We start from the raw sequence: 20,263 nt of genomic DNA, 5'->3' as shown, positions 1-20,263 counted from the left end.
CAAGTGTGTCAAGACTGCATATGTGTGTGTGTGTGTGTGTGTGTGTGTGTGTGTGTGTGTGTGTGTGTGTGTGTGTGTGTGTGTGTGTGTGTGTGTGTGTGTGTGAGAGTGAGTGAGTGAGTGAGTGAGTGAGTGAGTGAGTGAGTGAGTGAGTGAGTGAGTGAGTGAGTGAGTGAGTGAGTGAGAGAGAGTTACCTGTTTGCAGTGTGTGCTACTTCCCTATAATAAAGTTGTCTGTTCTCTCCTATGACCCGGCCGGACTGACATGAAGCCAAATGTAGAGTGATCAATATATAGTCCACCGCACACACCATAAACTTCCTATGTCATGTGTGAACTTAACAAAAGAGGAAGAGAGAATCACAACAACTTCCCTCACATCCCGTCCCGACCCATCAATTCTGACACCTTCCTCATCGAGAAAACTCCTTGTCTTTCATCTCCCCATCTCCTCCTTTTGGGGGGAGGGAGCCAGACGTATTGACCGATGACCATACATCTTTTGAAGAAAGAATGTAGAACCCACCCCTTTGTGTAGAAGGTTTACTCTGTACAGTGGTCTGTTCGTTGTGTTTCAAGTCTGTGTGGGGTGACCAGGAGTCTTCTGGAAGTATCCAGGACTCCCTTGGAGAACAGACATGGGAGTTCTCTGGATGAGCACAGGTCCAGCACATTCCAACATATGGAGGTCATAGAGGGGTTAGGACCAGTCAACCTCACAGCCCAAGTTAGGACGGTCATATTAGTGATCTCCACAGGAACTAATATGAGGTCCACATTAACCATCAACATCCTGTCCTTCACCTTCAGAAGGGCAGGAGTGTCCCTGGGTCTGAGGATGTTTGCACAGACTGGATGGGACAGGCTGGATGGGGGTATGTTTTGTGCAAACTAAATAAATTGAATTAAGCCACCATCTTGACTATTCAAACTACACAGCACCGTCAGAATTTTCCTTCACATCTAAGACTTCTGGTCTGCAGAAAACTAACTAGTTCATCCCAATCCCCTGACACCCCAGGCATAGAACAGACCAGATACTTCTTGCATTCCTGAAACTAGCCTATCACAGAATAGGTTTAATCAGACTCCAGCTTATCAGAGAGCCTGGGAGGCTGGATAACCTTTCACTGGCCAGACTAACTATCTCTCTACAGGACTAGAGAGGAGCTTCAGATATGATCGTTTTCAGGGCAGGGGGGGTATTCCAAGGATTGAAGACAGATTTCAGATTAAAACTAGTCTGCTTAGTCTTAATTATTTTTGTTGATAGTTATTTTTGGATTACTCAGTCATAGACGTGTGTGGATGGCTATAATCTTCTAGTTTTATGACAAGAACCACTACGGCTGAGTGGCCTTGTTGAGAAATTCCTCTTGTGATCAAATAGACTATTTATCTACCACAGTGAATTGTTCAAAGGTCAAACTAGCCTCTTGGCGCAGAGAAAGAGACCAAAAGAGAGAGAGACAGAGAGAGAGAGATGGTAAGGACTGAATTCCTAGTTTGATAAACTTTTGACTGAGTGACCTTAGCCGTGGAATGTGGACTCGTTTCAAGTCAATTACCCGTGGTCACCACATTCCTCCAAGCCACAGCGCTGTGTAACACATAGCCACCGGACTATTTATTAAAACGTGTGAAATCCCCTTAATAACAAACACGGCTGAAAAAACACACAAAACTAGGTCTGACAGGATATAACACCTGACTGATACAACGATTCTTAAAACCTGAAAATATATTTTCAATCTTAGCCTAGCATACTGTTGCACAAGTCCAGTCAACCGACAGAAAGACAAGAGGGACGGGGACAATTATTGACAGGGCAGCGCAGCACAGGAACGCCAACAACCCATGGCCGTTTGTCAACAAGTCATAACACATTTATGTTGTTGGAACTCATACGATCAGTTCTCTACGGGCGAAATGAAGCCTATGAAAAATGTGAACTAGGAGGGGCCTTTATGCGGACTCCGCAATCTCACTCAGCAAAATCCATTCACCGGCGGGGCCAGGCACCACATACAACCCGACATTAGAAAGGGGAAGAGTCTGTCGGTCCACGTTACGTAATTGCGTGATTTGATCTAATAAATCAATCTTGATGATGCTACAACTTGCAACATTAGGCTATAGTAATCCCAAAGCACGGAAAATGAATTTACTACACATATTACTCTGACGCTAACAAGTTTTAGGCTTTTTCTATTCGCTTTCGCCTGTTTGTACAGTAGGGTAGCCTAGGCTATATGAAAGTGCTTCAAAACTGAAGCAAGTCATGGGAGTGAATGTTGGGTGTATGAGATAGAGCATAGTGACAACGTACTGGAAACTATCCACTGACATAACGTTGCTGGTTACATATCCGATCGCCCTTCCTAGTACGCAGTCAGAAGAAAGCCACTGCGCCCAGAGGCAGCCCCGCCATGGGCCGTGGCCTCCCCACACCCGCCCACCCGGTTCCTCCGGGGGGAGAATGACAGCAGCTGCCTTGTCTAATGCAACGCTACCCGGTGAGAGACGATTTGTAGCCTACTGATTTTCACAAAGAATCTTGGCCACTTGCTCTACCCCAACACACATTAACGCACGGCAAGTCGACACAGCGTTATCGCCCTTGTCTACATGACTATATAAATGTAAAATCTCCCGTGTTCATCATTCACGTGCTTGAAAATCATCAAGAAGATAATTGCCTACAGAAGTACACGCATGATCCCTAGACTTCCTAAGATTACCATCACACGTCTATTCCCTTTATTTAATCTAAAATATTTAGAGATTTCCCCTCTGACATTAATAGGGAAAATCTCCAAAACAAGAACAGCTTGAGAAGGCCTGACAAGCCCAGTCCACACTAGATCGTTCTCAGACCCGTTTTTCTGCACATGTTTTTCTTGCCTCAAAGGAGATTTACTTTTTATGACCCCCACCGCTCCAAGCCAGTTAGATTTTTTTTTAAATCTGGCTATAAAATTTGTATTTAAAACAGCAATGTCGGCTGTAGACATTGTTGTGTGTAAGTTTTTTAGCGTTTAATTCAGTGTAAAATTCAGGGCAAATGACTGAAACATACCATAGCTTTCCTCTCTCCAGATCACTCCTTTCTCTGTTATGGTCACTGTTTCGCCGACCAGATTCTCCAACCGGTGCAAGGATTTTATCAATAAAAAGAAGGAAAAAAACGTGTAACAGTCACATACATGTCGATTCCCTTTAGGTCAACGCGGAGTACTTATTGTGTCCTTTAAAATCAAGTCTTCATTTTCACTGGTGTGAAGTTTTCAGGACTATAAGCATTCCAAGTTCCTGGTCTGACCTCGAGGAGACAAAAACAACCAAATTAGAACGACAAAGATTCTGTAGCCTAGACTACTAATTCAACCTCTCGTCCGCTAGATTTTCTTGAAAGGGAAGAGGGGGCGTTGGATGGGCTTGTTTCGCTGTGTCTTCCCTTGGTTCACCACGTTGTTTAGTCCAATTATTATTTCCTTTGTTGTGTCCAAAACACAGCGCTGCCCTGACTGGATTCCAGTATCACTCCAACATCGCGAGCGAGTGCTCCGAATCTCAAAGCAACTAGTAAACTGTTTCGTTTGACAGTATCAATTTACACGCTGCCCGAATATGTGACGGTGTATACTGTAAGTGTATTTTTTTCCCCAGCTTCCCAATAATGGCGGACCTCTCCCGAATCTTGCCTCTCCTCCTATTCAGAGAGAATAGTGAGCGAAAGAGAGAGCGAGAGGGAGAGCGAGCTGAACGGCAGTATAGTCTCGCCCAGTGGCGCAGGAACACAATTACAACAAACACACGCACACAATCACAATTTAGATTTAATTGCTTCTTGGCTACTTGTTCATTGTATTGCGTTTTGTTATTTTATATTACACTTTTGTTAAAGCGGCAAGACTCCATAACCAGTTGGAAACAGAATCCCTGTTTATTTTAGTATTCGAGTAGGCCTGCTATTATAATGTTCTTATATTTCATAGAGCAAAACAAACCGTTCTCTATTTTAACAACAACTCATTTTCCTCTTGAAGTGGTTACAATCATTGGCTGTTGATATGTGGTGGGCTACTCACAAAAGACAGCACATGTTTTGTTTGTGTGTTTGTGTGCGCAAGCGCGCGTGTTGTGGTCTGACATTCCTGCTTCCAATATCCACTATATATCTCATTCTAACACATAGGCTAGGGAAATCAGGAAGGAGAATGTAACGACTCTCAATTCTCACACAAAAAAAATCAATGTTCTCAAAGGTTATTCTAACTCCGGACAGGCACTCCACCTGGCTGTTGAGCTGTTGATCCACTTATTAATCAAGTTCAATCAGAAAGTACTGGTGTTGACAACGAGGCCTTTGCAGGGTGTCACGTACCATGAAAGCACATAACCATCATTGTAAAAAAATAAAATAAACATTAAACAGTTGCCAGAAATGTCTTAATTCTGACAGACATATTTCCAATATGGAGACTGTGTGGGTCAACTAAAGTTACTATGGTCAGAGAACTGTCTAAATGGTACTGGATAGTCGTGTAACAACTCAAACAGAGGTTTAGTGGCTTAGGGACGTTGTCATGCATTGAATCTCTAGATTGCATATTATTTGTTTTCTCCCACTCAATCCTTCATTCATTCACTCATTCACTCATTCACTCATTTTTCTCTCTCTCTCTCTCTCTCTCTCTCTCTCTCTCTCTCTCTCTCTCTCTCTCTCTCTTTCTCTCTCTCTCTCTCTCTCTCTCTCTCTCTCTCTCTCTCTCACTCACTCCTCCCTTGACCTTCTCTGTCTACATGCCACATCAATCCGGCTGTGACTAAATGTTCCTATGTTCAGTTTTGGCCACCATAAAATCTTTTCAAAAGGCCACACAAAACAACATGGCAGCTAGCGGCGCTGTATAACCTAATCTCCTCATTTGGAACGGACAACATTGTTCCATGAAGACATGCTTGAAAACTGTGAACATTACACATTCTAAATTCTGCTGTACACGCCACCACTCTAGGTTATCCCCCCCCCCTCTCTCTCTCTTTCTCTCTCTCAATCTATCTATGTCTCTCTGTCCTCAGCCAGAATATAGCACCACTGGAACAGACAGTCTGGGTTCAAGGTACAGGGTGCCTTCGCTCTTCTCTCATGAGTCCACAGCAAGCTCCTGTCCAATCATATTAGTCTGTCGATTGTCAACAATATTTGCATGACCTCAATCACACAGGACAAGATAAGCAAGGGTCAAAGTTCAAGTTTCAATCTGTACCTTGTATTCTAGCTTGTCATAGTCTCCAAGCTCTGTACAGATATTCAGGCTAATCATCACACAGTTTGGTTTATGCATTGTTTGTTTAGTGAGGAAGGACTATAAACTCTGTTGGACTTATGGAAACAGTGCAGCAAAGCAAACTACATTACACAAGTGAAACAAGGGGGGGAGAAAAAGAGCCCGGTTTCCTCCTATTTTCTCTTGCTCTCTCTATTCTACCTCAACCCTGTCTGCAGCTGAAATATTTCTGGGTCCCAGGGGCGAGTACATTCCTCCCACTCACTGTTGTGCAATCCCTGACAATCTCTGCCCCCCTCCACCCCTGCCTCCCCCTTTTTCTGCCTCCCACCGTTGTTCCTCCCCCTTCTGCCTCTCCCCTCCTTGCATCCCCCTGTACTCTTCATTCTCTGCCCTACCTCCCCCCTATGAACCCCCTTCCCCTATCATCTTTTCCCCCTTCTCTACCCCCCTCCCCCAACCTGATTTCCCTCCCCCTTTGTGCTTCCCAAACAGTCATCCAGCCTGGATCAGAGCAGAGAGAAGCTGTCTGGACAATGTTCTGAGGCCGATCTGCTCTACCCACCAGACCAGTAAACAAACACCAGGACCCTGATTCTGCAGAAAACTGACTGATGTAACCCCCAAAAGGCTGACCTTCCATTTTGTCACTGCTTGATGTGGCTTTGAAGGGTGAAAAGGCACTGTTCAACTTACTCAGAGATATAATGTGTGTTGTATGACAATGGGGTTTTGTTTCTGCTGATCATGGTTGTTTAATAAAAGTTTTCCTGGCACTCATATTGTGTTCTGAAGAGAGCAGAGAGGATGTAGCAATAAATAGCATACAGACTTGAAGAAGGATGGCGCATACAGTAATCTACTGTCACCAGCAGCCGAATATGAGTATGGATAAAACACATTTTAAGAATAAAAATTAATGGGTGGGATATAATCGATGCATAAAATCGATCTTTCTTTTTTATGTTTCTAACTTTTAACCTATATAATTGAAATTATATGTTTAGGCTTGAGAAAGGCGTTCATGTGATCGACCACAATAGTACAAATTCTGGTTCTTGTAGTGAAATACAAGGAATTGTAATATTTTGAAAGAAGATTCAAATTAAAAGTCCCACAATCCCTTGCGTCCTATCTTGCAGACCACGGCCTTGGTTGAGCAAATTCGCCTTTGAAATAAAAGCATAACTTGAATTGTGCAAGAAGTTGTGAATTTAATTCAATTCGAATTGAACTATTTCTTGATATTACAAAAAGTCACACCAGCGTTAAGAGTGCATACTACTACAGTTTTATTTTTCTATTCAAAAATAGTCTCGCAGGTAATTAGTGATACAAACAAGCCGTAAAATAGCCACCTGAGCATGTCCAAAATGTGGGAGATTGCACTAAATCCTGGCAAAGATAACATCGAATATTGTGTATTATGTTATTGTAAATGTGTCCTTTATTTTCCCACTATATTGGGAATAGAAAGTTTATTACTCACGTTAGAATAAAACAAGTAGTTTATTTCTGTCGTGACCTTTATTTTGAAAACGTGAATAACTCAACCTGAAATGAGAGCCTAGCTGCCAGGAAAGAACAGCGGACAAGCTGTCGATGAAATAGGCCTATTATTGCTAAATACATGTAAAGAAAACATAAAACGTGCCACACAAAGGGAATACATATAGCTAAAATCACCCGCTCTTTGGAAAAGACAATGGTATGTTTGCAGTTTTGTCAGTTATGTTTATTTTTTGTCAAATTCCACTAGTTCATCTTGCATCCTGGTTAGCTAGCTAGCTGTTTCATGTTAGCCGCAACGCTAGCTGTCATCGTTTATTCTTTGAATAGAAAAGGTAATTGAGCAACTTGGAATACGATTTTATTCAAAAATAGGTCAGTTATTTGGAGTGAATGAATGTCGTATGTGTAGCTCTTCATACATAGTTACGTGCATCTTGATTCGGACACAAGGGTGCGGTAAGGCTGCTACAGTAGCTACTAATCAGGCTCAACAAACTTCAAATTCAGTACCAAAGAGATAGCTACTGTTGCAATCAAATACCTTTTTTGTAGGTAACTAAATTACTTAAGTTGTGACATTGCTATGTACAGGAAACCGATGACGGAATTGCATATCAAGAGGGAACTGAGCTACTCTTGTTAATCCGTTAGCTAACTGTAATAGTCAGCCATGTCCTATTTTGTAGAATGTGGAGACCCAGTGTGCTCAAGAGCATCTGTAACTCAGGTCTACCTTAAAATGTCTGTCTGCCCCCCCCCCCCCCCCCCCCTCCACCTCTTTCCCCATCTTCCACCCTCATCCTTCTCGACTTATGCCTGATATTCTCTTCATCCTTCTCCTATGTCCTTCTCCTACCCCAGATCCGCTTCATCCTGATCCAGAACCGAGCAGGGAAGACCCGGCTGGCTAAGTGGTACATGCAGTTTGATGACGACGAGAAGCAGAAGCTCATCGAGGAGGTCCATGCCGTGGTCACGGTCCGTGATGCCAAACACACCAACTTTGTGGAGGTTTGTACAAACTTTATATTCCACAATTGTGACTTTGGGATGAAAACTCCTGGGTTTTCACAGTCTTGTTATATTGACAACTAGCACACACACAGTATGGGATTTCACTGTGTGAAAGGTGAAAAGGTCCATGTCTCCGGCTGACGTTTACAAACATGGCACATTGGCACTGTTATTGGCATGTCTTTGGTTCTGCAGCTCTGATGCTGAGGGCACAGGTCTGGGTGTAGACTCGACCTCCTGTCACACGGAGCAGATTTCATGTTGAGCACACGTGTTTTGTGTTGCATCGTCTCCACAGTTCAGAAACTTCAAGATCATCTACAGGCGCTACGCTGGTCTGTACTTCTGCATCTGTGTGGACGTGACTGACAACAACCTGGCGTACCTGGAGGGCATCCACAACTTTGTTGAGGTAGGACATGCATACACACACTAGCATGCACGCACACTCACACAAACCGACACACACACACACACACACACAGAAACTTAGACAACAGGACAGAGGAACTTGGAGAAGATGAAGATGAAGGGGGTGGAGCTTTGTGCTGGGGGTTCCAGACTCAGTGTATGGGTGTATCAGCATGGTGACCTTCAGAAGGGCATTAGAGGTGAAGATGTCCTGTACTGTGTTCCAGGTGCTGAACGAGTACTTCCACAACGTATGCGAGCTGGACCTGGTGTTCAACTTCTACAAGGTAGGAACAGAAGCCTCCCTCTCTCTCCCTGGTGGAAAACAACCGTCAATCTAACATAGCACAACATCTCCAACAGCTATATTTAGAACAGTGAGGAGAAAAGCTGAAAGGTGAAATGAGGTATGCGAGGGAGGAGGTGGCGAACATAATATATTTTCTTTCATTTAGTCAAAGTGGTGACACCATGGCAACTGGTACATGATGCATAATCACAACAATAAAGTAAATTGCTTCACCCAGCTCTAATTGACAAACACGCACGTACACACACAAGCGTGCACACACCTACACCCATCTCACTGAAAAGAACCTGAAGGCTAATTAACTTTCTGATTGCTGTCCCTGGAACATCGAATATGATAATTATCCTTTACACGCTCTTTAAGATCTCCCCCCCATCTCGACCCTAGATGGGTGTCGCCCACGTTGCAAGTTAGCGCGCAAGGTGACATATGGAGATTCTCAGAGGAAGGAGAGGAGAAGTTCACTAACGAAAGAAAAACGAGTTTACCAAGCCAGGGAAAAGATGTTAGAAGTTGTGTTCCTGTTTAGAACGATTTTCTCCTAACCACCTGTCTCACTATAACCTTCATAACCTGACATAACTTGTCCAAATATCAATGATCTGTTCTCTTTCTGCTCTCTCCACATCCAACTCTTTTCTTGTTTCTCTTTGCTCTCTTTCTCTGCTCTCTCGCCCTCCCCTCTCTCCAGGTGTACACAGTGGTGGATGAGATGTTCCTAGCAGGAGAGATCAGAGAGACCAGCCAGACCAAGGTCCTCAAGCAACTGCTGATGCTCCAGTCTCTAGAGTAGAGAACACCTCCCTTTTCCCTCCACCTTCACACCCGTTATCACTTCCACCTTCTCCATCCATCACCTCCACTTCCTGTCCCTAAGCTCCCCCTCACCTCCCCTTCTGCTTCTCCAGCAGAGCTCTGGTTCAGCTCAGTCAGCCAGACAGTCCATCCGTCTTGGGCTGCCAGTTCTGCTGTTACTGGCTTATTCTTCATTGGTGGAGACCGTGAAAACAGTGCACCAATCTGGCAACCATCCCCCCTTTTATCTTCCTTCAGTGTCACTATCCGTGTAGCTAACAAGCACCATGAAAAATAACTGTGTTTGTCTGGGATTACCACAGCTTTCACTGCAGTCTGCTGAGAACCTGTTGAAGACCTACATCAGAGTAAAAGGGGTTGCTCTGACAAGTAGAGCCTTGAGGAGGGCATTCTGGGTATTTTAGTCTTAGTGTCTCACTCCCCTGTGAATATGGAACGTGGTTCAAATTTTGTTTTACATGATATTGATGTACAAGACTGTGTTGATTATGTATCTTATGTGGTTCTGTCTTCTAGCCAATATGATATAATAGGTTAGGCGCCCTTGATGTGTATTACGTAGGACCAAGAAAATAAAGGGTACCTAAAGTGCAATCTTTTCATTGAAGTCACTCATCTCAAGCACCAGGTCTGTCTGACCCTGGTGACTGCATATGGTGCTTGTTAGCTACACCCCAGTAATCCCAACATAGACTGAGTGATGGACAACACAAAACCAAATAGAAATCCCAGTCAATGGAAATATATAGCGATATATTTGAGGTAATAAGGCAGTACTGTGCAGTTTAGTTTTTGTATGGTGTATGGTATGTATACAGTGTATCTTATGTGTGTTTGAAAGTTGAGTGCTGCCCATTCCAAACCTCTAAGCCCCATCCTCCTGCCCAATGTCCTGTGGTCAAGTACAAATGCATTCAGGTTGGAAATGATTCCATTTCAAACCCCTCCCAGTTTCTCATCCCAGTTTGAGCTGAGGTGTCCTTACTGACCAGTGGCTTAATGAAGAATGACCACTACTATGGGAAGGGTTGCCATTCTTTTTACAACCCTAAAATGTGTCCTTTATTATATTCTTTCCTTGAGGCAACATCTGATCTAAAGAGTTTAGATTGGTGTGTTTGCTTCCATGCACAGATGTGACCAATGCAGCCCTCATAAGATAAGTGATTTCTGAGAGGTTGATTGGATGCACTCTACGAAGACCCTATAGTCTGCTTCCCACCCTCTCCCTCACCATCCTTCAACCTCCGACATTCACCTTCACATTTTTCATGTGATTAAATGGTCTATGTATTTGTTTTATTTGGCTGTAGTGAGAGATGTACTGCTGTCCCCGCCCCTTGAGTCAGTTAGGTAATGAGGTGTTTAGGTGTTTCATCATCATGTTGGTCAACCGGCCATGCTCTTGTGTATTCCAGTCGATGTATATAAAAAAACAAACATGAAATACAAAAATTGTTTTAAAGACCTGAACTTTGTTAAACGTTTTGATGTTCTATGTCAATCCTTTTTTGTTAACTCTACCTGACTTTTTAATGGAAGGCAGTTTCCATAAGATTGTGTGGTCCCATAGGACCATCTGGTGGCGGTGAAGCAGCATAGCTCCCAGCAGAAGCCCACTATTCCACTCACCGATGAAGTAATTTTCTCCCAGCCTACAGGACATCAATAAGCTGATCAATATATCCACTTATGCTGCATTAACCCTCCCTTGCTGTTACTGCATTGACCCATGGACATTACATCTGACCATTACACCCTCAGAGCCGGACGTGACAGATGTGGTCTGTGATATGCTGCCCTGCCCCTTCCAGCTGTCTGGACTCTGTATTGGGTTACTGGTTAAGGACTATGGAAGTAGGAAGACTACAAGAAGTGATGCAACACCATGGACAGTGGAAGCTAGAGAAAATATAAAATAGTTGGACTCATAATGGTCCTAGTAGGGAATAGACCTAATAAGACTACAGGAAGTGTGCTGTAGCACAACTTACTGATACTATACTTAACTGATTGAATAACTACTTACCCATTCTGCTCCCATTGATATAAACCAAGTACATTGGCTAAGAATGACAGTCGTGTTTCTGTCATTAGAGCACCATTGTTTTACTACAATGTGTGTTTAAACTGGAAACGGGTAAAGAAACTTTGTTGAACAAGACTCAGAAGAGCAGTGAGATATCACGACACAGAAAACTAACGAATAGCAGCAAATGGGATATAAACAAAACAAAATACTTGACAAAAAAAACAGGGCAAGAAAGTTTAATCCATAATCCTTTCATATCAATGGGGAACACATTTTATTTACACCACAGATTCACTCCAAATGTACAGTAGTTTTGAAGGCAGTTAAATCATACCGGTTACTAAGCAACAACTGAGTTTCTGAATAGGGGGAGGAGGGTTGGGGTTCAGACAAAAACAAGATCAATCTATCATCACAGCCACTCCAGTCCTTAGAAAGCTTCCCAGACAAGACAAAATCAATGCATGTACTGGGTACTGTTCAGAAACCTCAAGTGGAGATAAAATCGCTTTTCTGAATTGAAATAAACAAACAGCAACAATGTAAGCTTTTTGCTTTCAAAATCAGCCATGATTACTGAGGACTTATATTGCTGGCTGAGAAGAGACAGTCTCCGTGCGGCACATTTGAAGGCTTTAAGACGAGTGGTCTTATGAGTGGAACGATGAGCCAAGCAGGGTTCATGAACAGACAGAGGGGTGGGCTGTGGGAGTGATGTCATCACTAAGAGACACAACCAGGCACAGGGTAAGGAGGAAATCTCAGTTGTTCTTTAGTAGGAAATGACCCCACCTTTGCTAATTAAAGTTACATAGATAATTTCAATCAATATAAATTTGTACAGTTCTATAGTAAAAGTATATAAACTCAACGCCTCAAATGAAAAGTGCACTTGCAGTTAAGGAACAGAGACATGAAAAAATTGCGCAAAAAATTGACGTTTAAAAACAACAAAAAGCTAAAGTATAAAATGGTCTCTGATTGATGTCACAATTAAATGTGTCCTGTTTAAACTATCACTCATACCATGACAAACTACCTGGAGGAGCCTGGCAGCCAAGAACCTGGAGGTGCGTTTGATTTACCTCTTGGCTGGAGCTTGATGCAACCGTTCCATTGGTCTGATTACTGGTAAAGTAAATCAAACGCATCTCAATTTGTGGTATATGATATGAGATTGGTGTGAGTACAGGTTGTTCCATGCAGGAAACAGTGTACAGTACATCCACAAAGCCATGTATACTTTCTCTAATAAGGCTTTCTCCATAGTGCATTCAACAAACCTTGAAACATGGTCCTCAATTTGGACTCTAACTACAAATACATCTAAAGGGACAATGTTTAGGAAGCTTGTCCTTATAGATATTTGGGTCATTATGATAGGATAAACCTGGTCTCCCTCCTCCTTCTAAGCCCACCTCCCACCTGCTCATAGACCAACCAGACCAGAGAGAATCACCAATAAAGAGATCATTGAGATCATGAAGAGAGTCCTCAGTTCCCAACGGCCCATTCAATTGGTTAAACCAATCAGCTTGTTTGTGTTTGGATCAGAAAGTGGCAAGACAGCCAATGAGGTGAGGGTCAATTTAGGTCTGGTTATCATCACAGTGTGGATGGGAAGAGTTAGACAGAGGTGCTCAGTGCAAATCAAAGGATTCAGTTACCATGGTGAAATCAAATTATTTAGTCACCATGGCAAAGTTAGTTAAATGGCTGGGTTGTCACCATATATAACTAGTATAGTTGGTTGTACCTGTGGTGTTGTCAAGGCAACATGCAGTTACAGTTGTTTATAAACAAGAAGAAATGTTTTAGAAAAAAAAATGACCCTCTATAACTGACATTCAGCTGGAGATGAGAATGGTAAGGATGATGATGGTGTGTGTGTGTTGATAAAAACAAGGGCGAGGCTTAAAAACAGGACAGTGGCCCTACACATGACCCTCGAGCCTGATCTCTCTCCCTCAGGTCACCAGCACAGTTTGCACTGTGGGGTTTCCCGGGCCATGTCACAGGGTCCAGGTCAACCCCAAGATGTCCTCCTCAGACAGGTAGTGCTGTCTCACCAAAGGTCAGGGGTCGGAGGTAGTCTCCATGATGACTGGTCCAGGCGCTCCACCACAAGGAATAGGAGAAGAGGGGTAGGGGGATGGGGAAGAGGAGGAGGAGGAGTGGGCGGAAGGAGAGCCAGGAGAAGCAAGAGGGGTGAAGAGAGGAAAAAGGTGGGGAGGGGACGCTTAAGCACCCAAACACACTCAAAACTGAAGAGATTGAATTTAGTGGGGGAAAAAGGCAGAGAGGAAAAAGGAAAGAATTAGAAAGAAGACAGGAATGAAAACATTACAAACCCTGGCATCAGTTTAACCAGGAATCAGGAACCTGGAGTATCGGTCAGCTCACACTAACAGAACCTCTTTCCCCCTGCCTCATCAACAACATAGATAAAAAAGGACATGGTCTGGGCGCACTGCATGCTCATGTATATAAGCTACTTAGAACTGACCAGTAGGGGGCGCCGGGGCGTCCTAGCAGCTGCACTGGAGCTTGCTCTGTGGGGCCGAGCCTCTGGGCTGTCTGAGCTGCCTGAGAGAGGCATCTCCATACTGGATCCCTGAACCCATCCTCTCTGGGTCCAGCTCGCCTGGGGGGAGGGGGGGGGGGGTTAAGAGAGGCCGTCCCAACACACACACACACGCAGCTGTTCATTCCACTGATGTACATGACACAAGGTTCTACACACACTCACATGTTCATACACGCTTGCTTGCTTGGTCACACACACAAACACACACCTGAGTCTATCTTGGTGAGGATGGTGCGGGCACACTTGAGGAAGCCCTCCTCTACGTTTTCTCCAGTCAGAGCGCTGGTCTCCAGGAACATCAGCTCTGGGGGAAACAGTCAGCCACACACAGTCACTCACTTAGTCAGTCTGTCAGTTCACCAATCAGCCAATCAATCAGCCAATCAATAGGCCAATCAATCAGTCAGCCAATCAGCCAGCCAGTCAATTGGTCAGCCCGTCACTCAGCCAGCCAGATACTCAGTAAGTTAGTCAGTCACTTAGTCAGACACACACAATGATACTGTCAGCCAGCTAACCAGTCAAAGATGTTCAGTCAGTCAGACTTTCCTGCAGTATGTCGTCATTCCGAAGGACAAAAACAGTCTGTCAGTCAGTCTCACAGGGTAGGAAAGGAGGGAAGAGAAGATGAGAAAGAAAGGAGTGGAAAATAGAAAGGGAAGTAGGAGAGGGTGGTGGTGGGAGATGGGAGAGGAGAAAGAATAAGGGTGGAGGATGGAAAAGAGGAAGAAAGCAGTGGTGAAGGAGGAGAGGGGGAGAGGGCGTACCGTTCTCCTGGGCGAAGCGGGAGGCCTCCAGGAAGGTGACCTCCCGTTCAGCCCCCAGGTCCTTCTTGTTGCCACACAGGATGATGGCGATGTTTGGGCTGGCCAGGGTACGGGCGTCTGCCAGCCAGTTGGTCAGGGCATTGTAGGTCTCCCTGCTACAGGACACACAGGTGTCACACACAAACACACACACACACCTGTACACACACACACACACCTGTACATACACACACACCTTCTCCCCCCTTCTCATACCACAACACTGCTGAATGTTTTCTTTATGCCTCTCTCTTTACTCCCTTGTTCTCTCTCCCCCTGCTCCCCCCATCTCTGTTCTCTTGTCCTCCACTCATTTCTTCTCCTGTCTCTCAGCTGGCAGACTCTCCCTCTCCTCCTTCCCCCGTCTGAGCCGACAGGCTCTCTCTCCTCCACTCTCTCCTCCTCCTCCCTCCCTCCCTTCTGTCAGTTGACAGGGTGTAATGGACTGTATCTTTCCAGCCCTCTGCCTCCTGCCAGGAGACGCCTTTATATTACAGCACTGTCACTCTTTATCACTCTCTCTCTCACACACACACACACACACCCTGCTGACAAAACAATGGAGGGAGTGATTCAACAACTGTATCTTCTCTCCCTGTTCTCAGGGACCATGAGATGTTCTAAGCTGCATAATGTGTGTGTCTGTGTGTGTGTAGTAACCAGGGCCAGTAAGATGCAAATCAAGTGTTTTATCACTTGGGTATAAGTTTCATTATACATGGCTGGGACATGTCCCTCACACTTTTTGAAAATGGCTGATCTGTTTCCCACACTGTTTATTAACAACATATTCAATTGCGGCATCCTCGGTAAAAAAAGAGGAAGATGTCCCTTCCACGTCTGAAAACCAACCTACGCTCCTGAACTGCTCTATCCAGGTTCCTCCTCCTGATCCCGTCTGTGTGAGAGGGCAGTGAGCACTACAAAGAACTTGGTCCTTGCCTGTCATTGGTCCCTTACCTTGTGATGTCATAGACAAGAAGGGCTCCTGCTGCCCCTCGGTAGTAGCTGCGTGTCACAGACCTGGAGACAGACAGCAACGTCAGCCAATCACAACAAAGAACTACCTTACTTAACCAATGGTAACGCAGAGTCATGTGACTGCAAAAGAGTCAATGGGAGTACCTGAAGCGCTCTTGTCCGGCAGTGTCCCAGATCTGCAGTTTGACCGTTTTGCCACCGACGTTGACCACCCTGGAACCAAACTCTACCCCGATGGTGTGGTTCGAGTCCTGCTTAACTGGAGGAAGGAAGAGAGAGAGAGGGACACACAAGGAGAGAAAGTGGGAAATAGAGGGAGGGAGAGGAGGAGATTGAGGAAAGGAGAGGAAAGATGATAAGGGAGGGTGACGGTGGAGGGAAAAGGATAGAGAGCAAATGGGGAGAGAAACAAGGGGGAGAGACAGAAGTAGGGGGAGAGACAGAAGTAGGGGGAGAGCGAGAATAGAAGAGACAGAGCAGGAGGGAAAATGAAGAGTGGTTGAGGGAGGCAGGAGGGGGGAGGAGGAGATGAATAGCAGAGGAGAATTTCAACATGGTGGTTTGGAGGAATGCCTGATAAAACTGTCAGCAGCTCTACTTACACTTGTTCTCTATGAACTGGTGCAGGAGGCAGGACTTCCCTGTCCCAGCACTACCAATCACCAGGAACTTAAACAGGAAGTCTGAAAACACAAGGATCAGGGGTGCAGAAACACACACAACACAGGTGTCAAGGGAGAAACATACTGGTCTTTACAACTGCATCCTACCATAGGATGTTTAGGGCTTTAGGTTGTTTACAGTACCAACACAGTCCCACACAGCTGGTAGCACACACACAACTTGGCCTAGTTAGACTAGCTGGCTAATGGCTGCAGACTGTGTGTAAAGGCTACAAATAATGAGCTTGCTGACATGTTCACATTAACCTGTCACAGCCTGGAGAACTTTAAAAGAGTGTGCGTGTGCTGGGCTGTAGAGAGTAGCAGATCCTACAAGTCATTTGCATTATGTGTCTAGTCTCTTCCATGAGTCAGCCTGCTAGCGAATAAACACAACATGGCATTGATGAAGTGTGTGTGGGTGGGGGGTGGGGGTTTGGCTGATTGTCTTTACATATAAAGACAATTCAAATGGACATGCTAGAGCCAAATGCATAATTCCATACAAATCACCCTCGAGGAGCAATCAGCAGTGTCTCTCTGTGTGTGTCTGTGTTTACATAGGCAACATTATCTTGAGGCCTAGTTCCATGAACTTAGGAAACAAACCTACAGTGTAATTAGGAGAATAACTTTATAAATCTAGTCTACATTTTAGTTAGAACAAGAGCCTTTTAATCTAGTAGGGTTGGGAATCCTTTGGTACCTCACAATTCAATTCTTGGGGTAACGATTCGATAAAAAATCGATTCACAATTTTGTTGTTTTACGAAAAAAACAAACAATTGTAATCAAATTTCGATTCAATATATGCTTACATTTGATTCAAGTTTGCTGTTTAGTGTTACTTGTTTCTATTTGACTGTGATAGGCAGTTAAGTGTTGAAGAAAAAATATCCCAATGCATCAAAACCTTGAAATGTATAGTTTTTTAGCCGTTTAGTAAACTTATTATTATAAAATAATTAACAAAAAAGGAAGACATTTGTGAATTGATATGAATCGCTAGAAGACCGAATAGCGATTCTAATGCAAATCGATTTTTCCCCCACCCCTAAAATCTAGTGTACAGTCTGGTTAGGAGAAGAGCCTTTGAAGCAGGGGGCCTACAAGCCACAGTGGTGAGGATTGAGTTAAGGCTGAGGGCTGATACTATAAGTCCTAGCATTGAAATAAACACCCTCGTTAGAGTGACAGACTGTATTTGTATTTCTATGCCTGCCTACCTTACTGCCTGTCTGTCTGTCTAACTGTTTGCCTACCTTAATGTCGTTAAGGTAGGACACGTGCTGTGTGCCGGTCTTTCTGCCTTTCTGTCTGTCTATCTACCTGCCCTTCAGTCTACCTGCTCTCCAGATAAACACCTCACAGTTAGCACTGGAGCAGAGCCATTATCATTATCAGCCATTGTGTGGCTGGTTGTGTGTGTGTGAGAGTGTCTCAGTACAGGGCAGATAGAGAGAGGGGGAGATAGGAAGAGAAAGTGAATGAAAGAGGAGGAGGGGTAGGAGGTAGAGAGAACTCCCAGAGGTCCACACAGGGAGGTAGACAGGATGATGAGAGGACAGGAGGACGAGATCAATGAGAGACTATTACAGCAGCCATTAGAACTGTAGGCTCCACTACTGGCACTGACAAGGTATAGCATTACACATGGACACATGGAGGAGAGAAAGGTGCAACAGTAGAGGAGAGTATTATGGGTTTCCCAGCCCTATATAGCCATGTGTGGCGTTTTAAAAACACCTTCCAGTCCATAATAGTTTGTGTCAAATGTTATAAATATTGACTAAGCATACAGAACACTCATAACCTAATGAGAACCAGGTATGTTTACAAATGATTGGTGTGCTACTTATTGTAATGCTTACTGTCATGTTGGCAAAATGGGTTCGAAAAATAATGTAACATTATCATCATCTATTCTTTTACATCTTGCTTGCAAGTTGTTCTCTCACCACATCAGACGACATATCCTATGTAGTTGACTAACGTGAAAGTTGTAGCATGATAATCTTGAAAGTTCCTCCTGTAAGTAGGCTACTATATCCGCAAACAAAATATGCTATGCCAACATATGCTTGCCAACTTTGCGTTGGCAACATTTCAGAATTCACTCCCAATTTTACAATTTTAGGAAACAAAAGTCAGCACATGACTAGACTTTACAGTGTGGCAAAACAACTTGATTTTGAAGAAACATTCAAGAAATGGGTAATCCTCATCACCATCTTGCTATAGTCTAGCTACCTGCTAACATCTTTCCTGACCGGGCGTGATGTTGGCTTATTAGAGACGCAGCTTTAAAGACTAGCTAGCTAGCTAAGTTAGCTAACGTCAGAATGCTAACACCTACCATATGTTTCAGACATGGCGGCCCTCTTTGGAGTGCCCTGTTTTAGATGGCTGACTTCTTGTCGTTCTTAGGTGGGTTGACTGTTTCTTTTTTATTCTCTAAAGATATCTTGCTTAGTAAACCCCGACTGATATTGTCTTCGACACACCGTTTCCCTATCCTCAACGCAGCCTACACAGAGCAAACGTGATGACGTTCGCCTGCGGTTACGTTGTAGTTGCGGCAACTGTCCACACGATGGCAGGCAAAGACTTGGGCAAAGTACAGCGTATCAAAGGAGATTACTAAGAAAGGATAGGATAGATCATATTGACGTTTTGTCTTGACACCTGACGCAAATAAATAGGCTATTTTCGATTTTTCGATTTTTTATCGTATTTAGTGTAGATGTTTGAGGGTATAGGTACTTGTTATTGGGGGTGGGGAATTTCGGGTGAGGGATTCTACAGACATGCGCTTGTGAGTCTAGTTTTTTCTTTTGGAAACAGTGAAACAAAGCAGTGTCTTTGAGGTTTCCATGAGGAATGCCTGTATTCCTGCTTTTCCATTCATCACCTTTCAATACTGTCTGACACATACACACACACACACACACACAACCACACACACACACACACACACACACACAGACACACACACACACACACACACACACAGGACCGCCCAAGGGCAACAGGTGATAAATTACAGAGCCCTCCATCTCCATCTCTCTTGTAGTTCCTCTGTCTTTGTTCTGGCAGACTCAGACTCAGTCTCAGCCCCAGCCCCAGCCCAAACCCCAACCTCAGCCTTTCTCCCTCTCCAAGACTCCTCCCCCTCCCTCTCCTTCTCCCTCCCAGCCTTCTCCTACCACCCTCTCCTCCTCTTCCTCCCATCCCCTTCTTTCTTCTCTTTACCCCATCTCCTTGTTCCTTCCCCTGTCCCCTCCCCAGTCCCTGTTAACAGGTCTGTGTTCTCAGATCAGAAGCAGGGGGGGGGGGGGGGGGAGCTCTGTGTGGGACCGCGGATGTTTTCTTAGGGTGGGCCAGGAGCAAAGGTGTGTGTGTGTATTGTGTGAATACGATTGTGTGCATGTATTTTTGTGTGGATATGTGTGGGTTCTGTTGCATGTTAATGTGTGCACATGTGTGTGTGTGTGGTTTGACCTGGAGCAGCCTGTCCCAAACAAGAAGGCCACAAGACGGCATGTCCTGCAAGACTCACAAGCACAAGCACACAGACACGACAGGAAGAAGGGAGTGTGTTTGTGTGTCTGTATGTGTGTGTCTATGATTGTATGAATGTATGTGTATGCGTGTATGGACATGTGTGTGCATGTGTGTGTGTGTGTGTGTACGTATATGAGTGTGTATGTGTGTGCAGGGGAAGTCCCCATCAGCAGACAATCCAAGGTGTTTATTGTCAACAATGAGTCAAGAGTTTCCAGAACAGTCCCTTCAGTCTCCAAGCACAGGTGTGTTTGGGACCCATCACTGTAAACAA

At 44.4% G+C, this 20,263-nt stretch overlaps 3 protein-coding genes across 3 annotated transcripts in view; 1 reads left to right on the top strand and 2 right to left on the bottom strand.

The window, feature by feature from the left end:
• Positions 1-3,748, bottom strand: part of LOC124478245 (rho GTPase-activating protein 35-like) — a 36,370-nt gene extending 32,622 nt beyond the window's left edge. The window contains exon 1 of the mRNA XM_047036461.1: positions 3,080-3,748. The gene's annotated coding sequence lies outside the window, so the exon portion shown is untranslated. The remainder of the gene's footprint in view (positions 1-3,079) is intronic.
• Positions 3,749-6,834: 3,086 nt separating this feature from the next.
• ap2s1 (adaptor related protein complex 2 subunit sigma 1) lies at positions 6,835-12,347 on the top strand. The gene is made up of 5 exons (XM_047035606.1): positions 6,835-7,002; positions 7,668-7,817; positions 8,119-8,232; positions 8,459-8,518; positions 9,233-12,347. Exons 1-5 carry the CDS (start codon positions 7,000-7,002, stop codon positions 9,332-9,334), a joined length of 429 nt encoding a protein of 142 aa, XP_046891562.1. The 5' UTR covers positions 6,835-6,999; the 3' UTR covers positions 9,335-12,347.
• On the bottom strand, positions 11,610-18,978 carry LOC124477663 (ras-related protein Rab-4B). The gene is made up of 8 exons (XM_047035605.1): positions 18,782-18,978; positions 16,366-16,446; positions 15,908-16,022; positions 15,743-15,805; positions 14,744-14,898; positions 14,185-14,280; positions 13,896-14,033; positions 11,610-13,653 (listed from the first exon to the last, which is right to left on the bottom strand). Exons 1-7 carry the CDS (start codon positions 18,795-18,797, stop codon positions 13,918-13,920), a joined length of 642 nt encoding a protein of 213 aa, XP_046891561.1. The 5' UTR covers positions 18,798-18,978; the 3' UTR covers positions 11,610-13,653; positions 13,896-13,917.
• Positions 18,979-20,263: the final 1,285 nt, after the last annotated feature.

This window comes from Hypomesus transpacificus, chromosome 15 (genome assembly GCF_021917145.1).
Source record: "Hypomesus transpacificus isolate Combined female chromosome 15, fHypTra1, whole genome shotgun sequence".
Classification (NCBI taxonomy): Eukaryota; Metazoa; Chordata; class Actinopteri; order Osmeriformes; family Osmeridae; genus Hypomesus; species Hypomesus transpacificus.
This window is presented reverse-complemented; position numbering and strand designations above follow the sequence as displayed.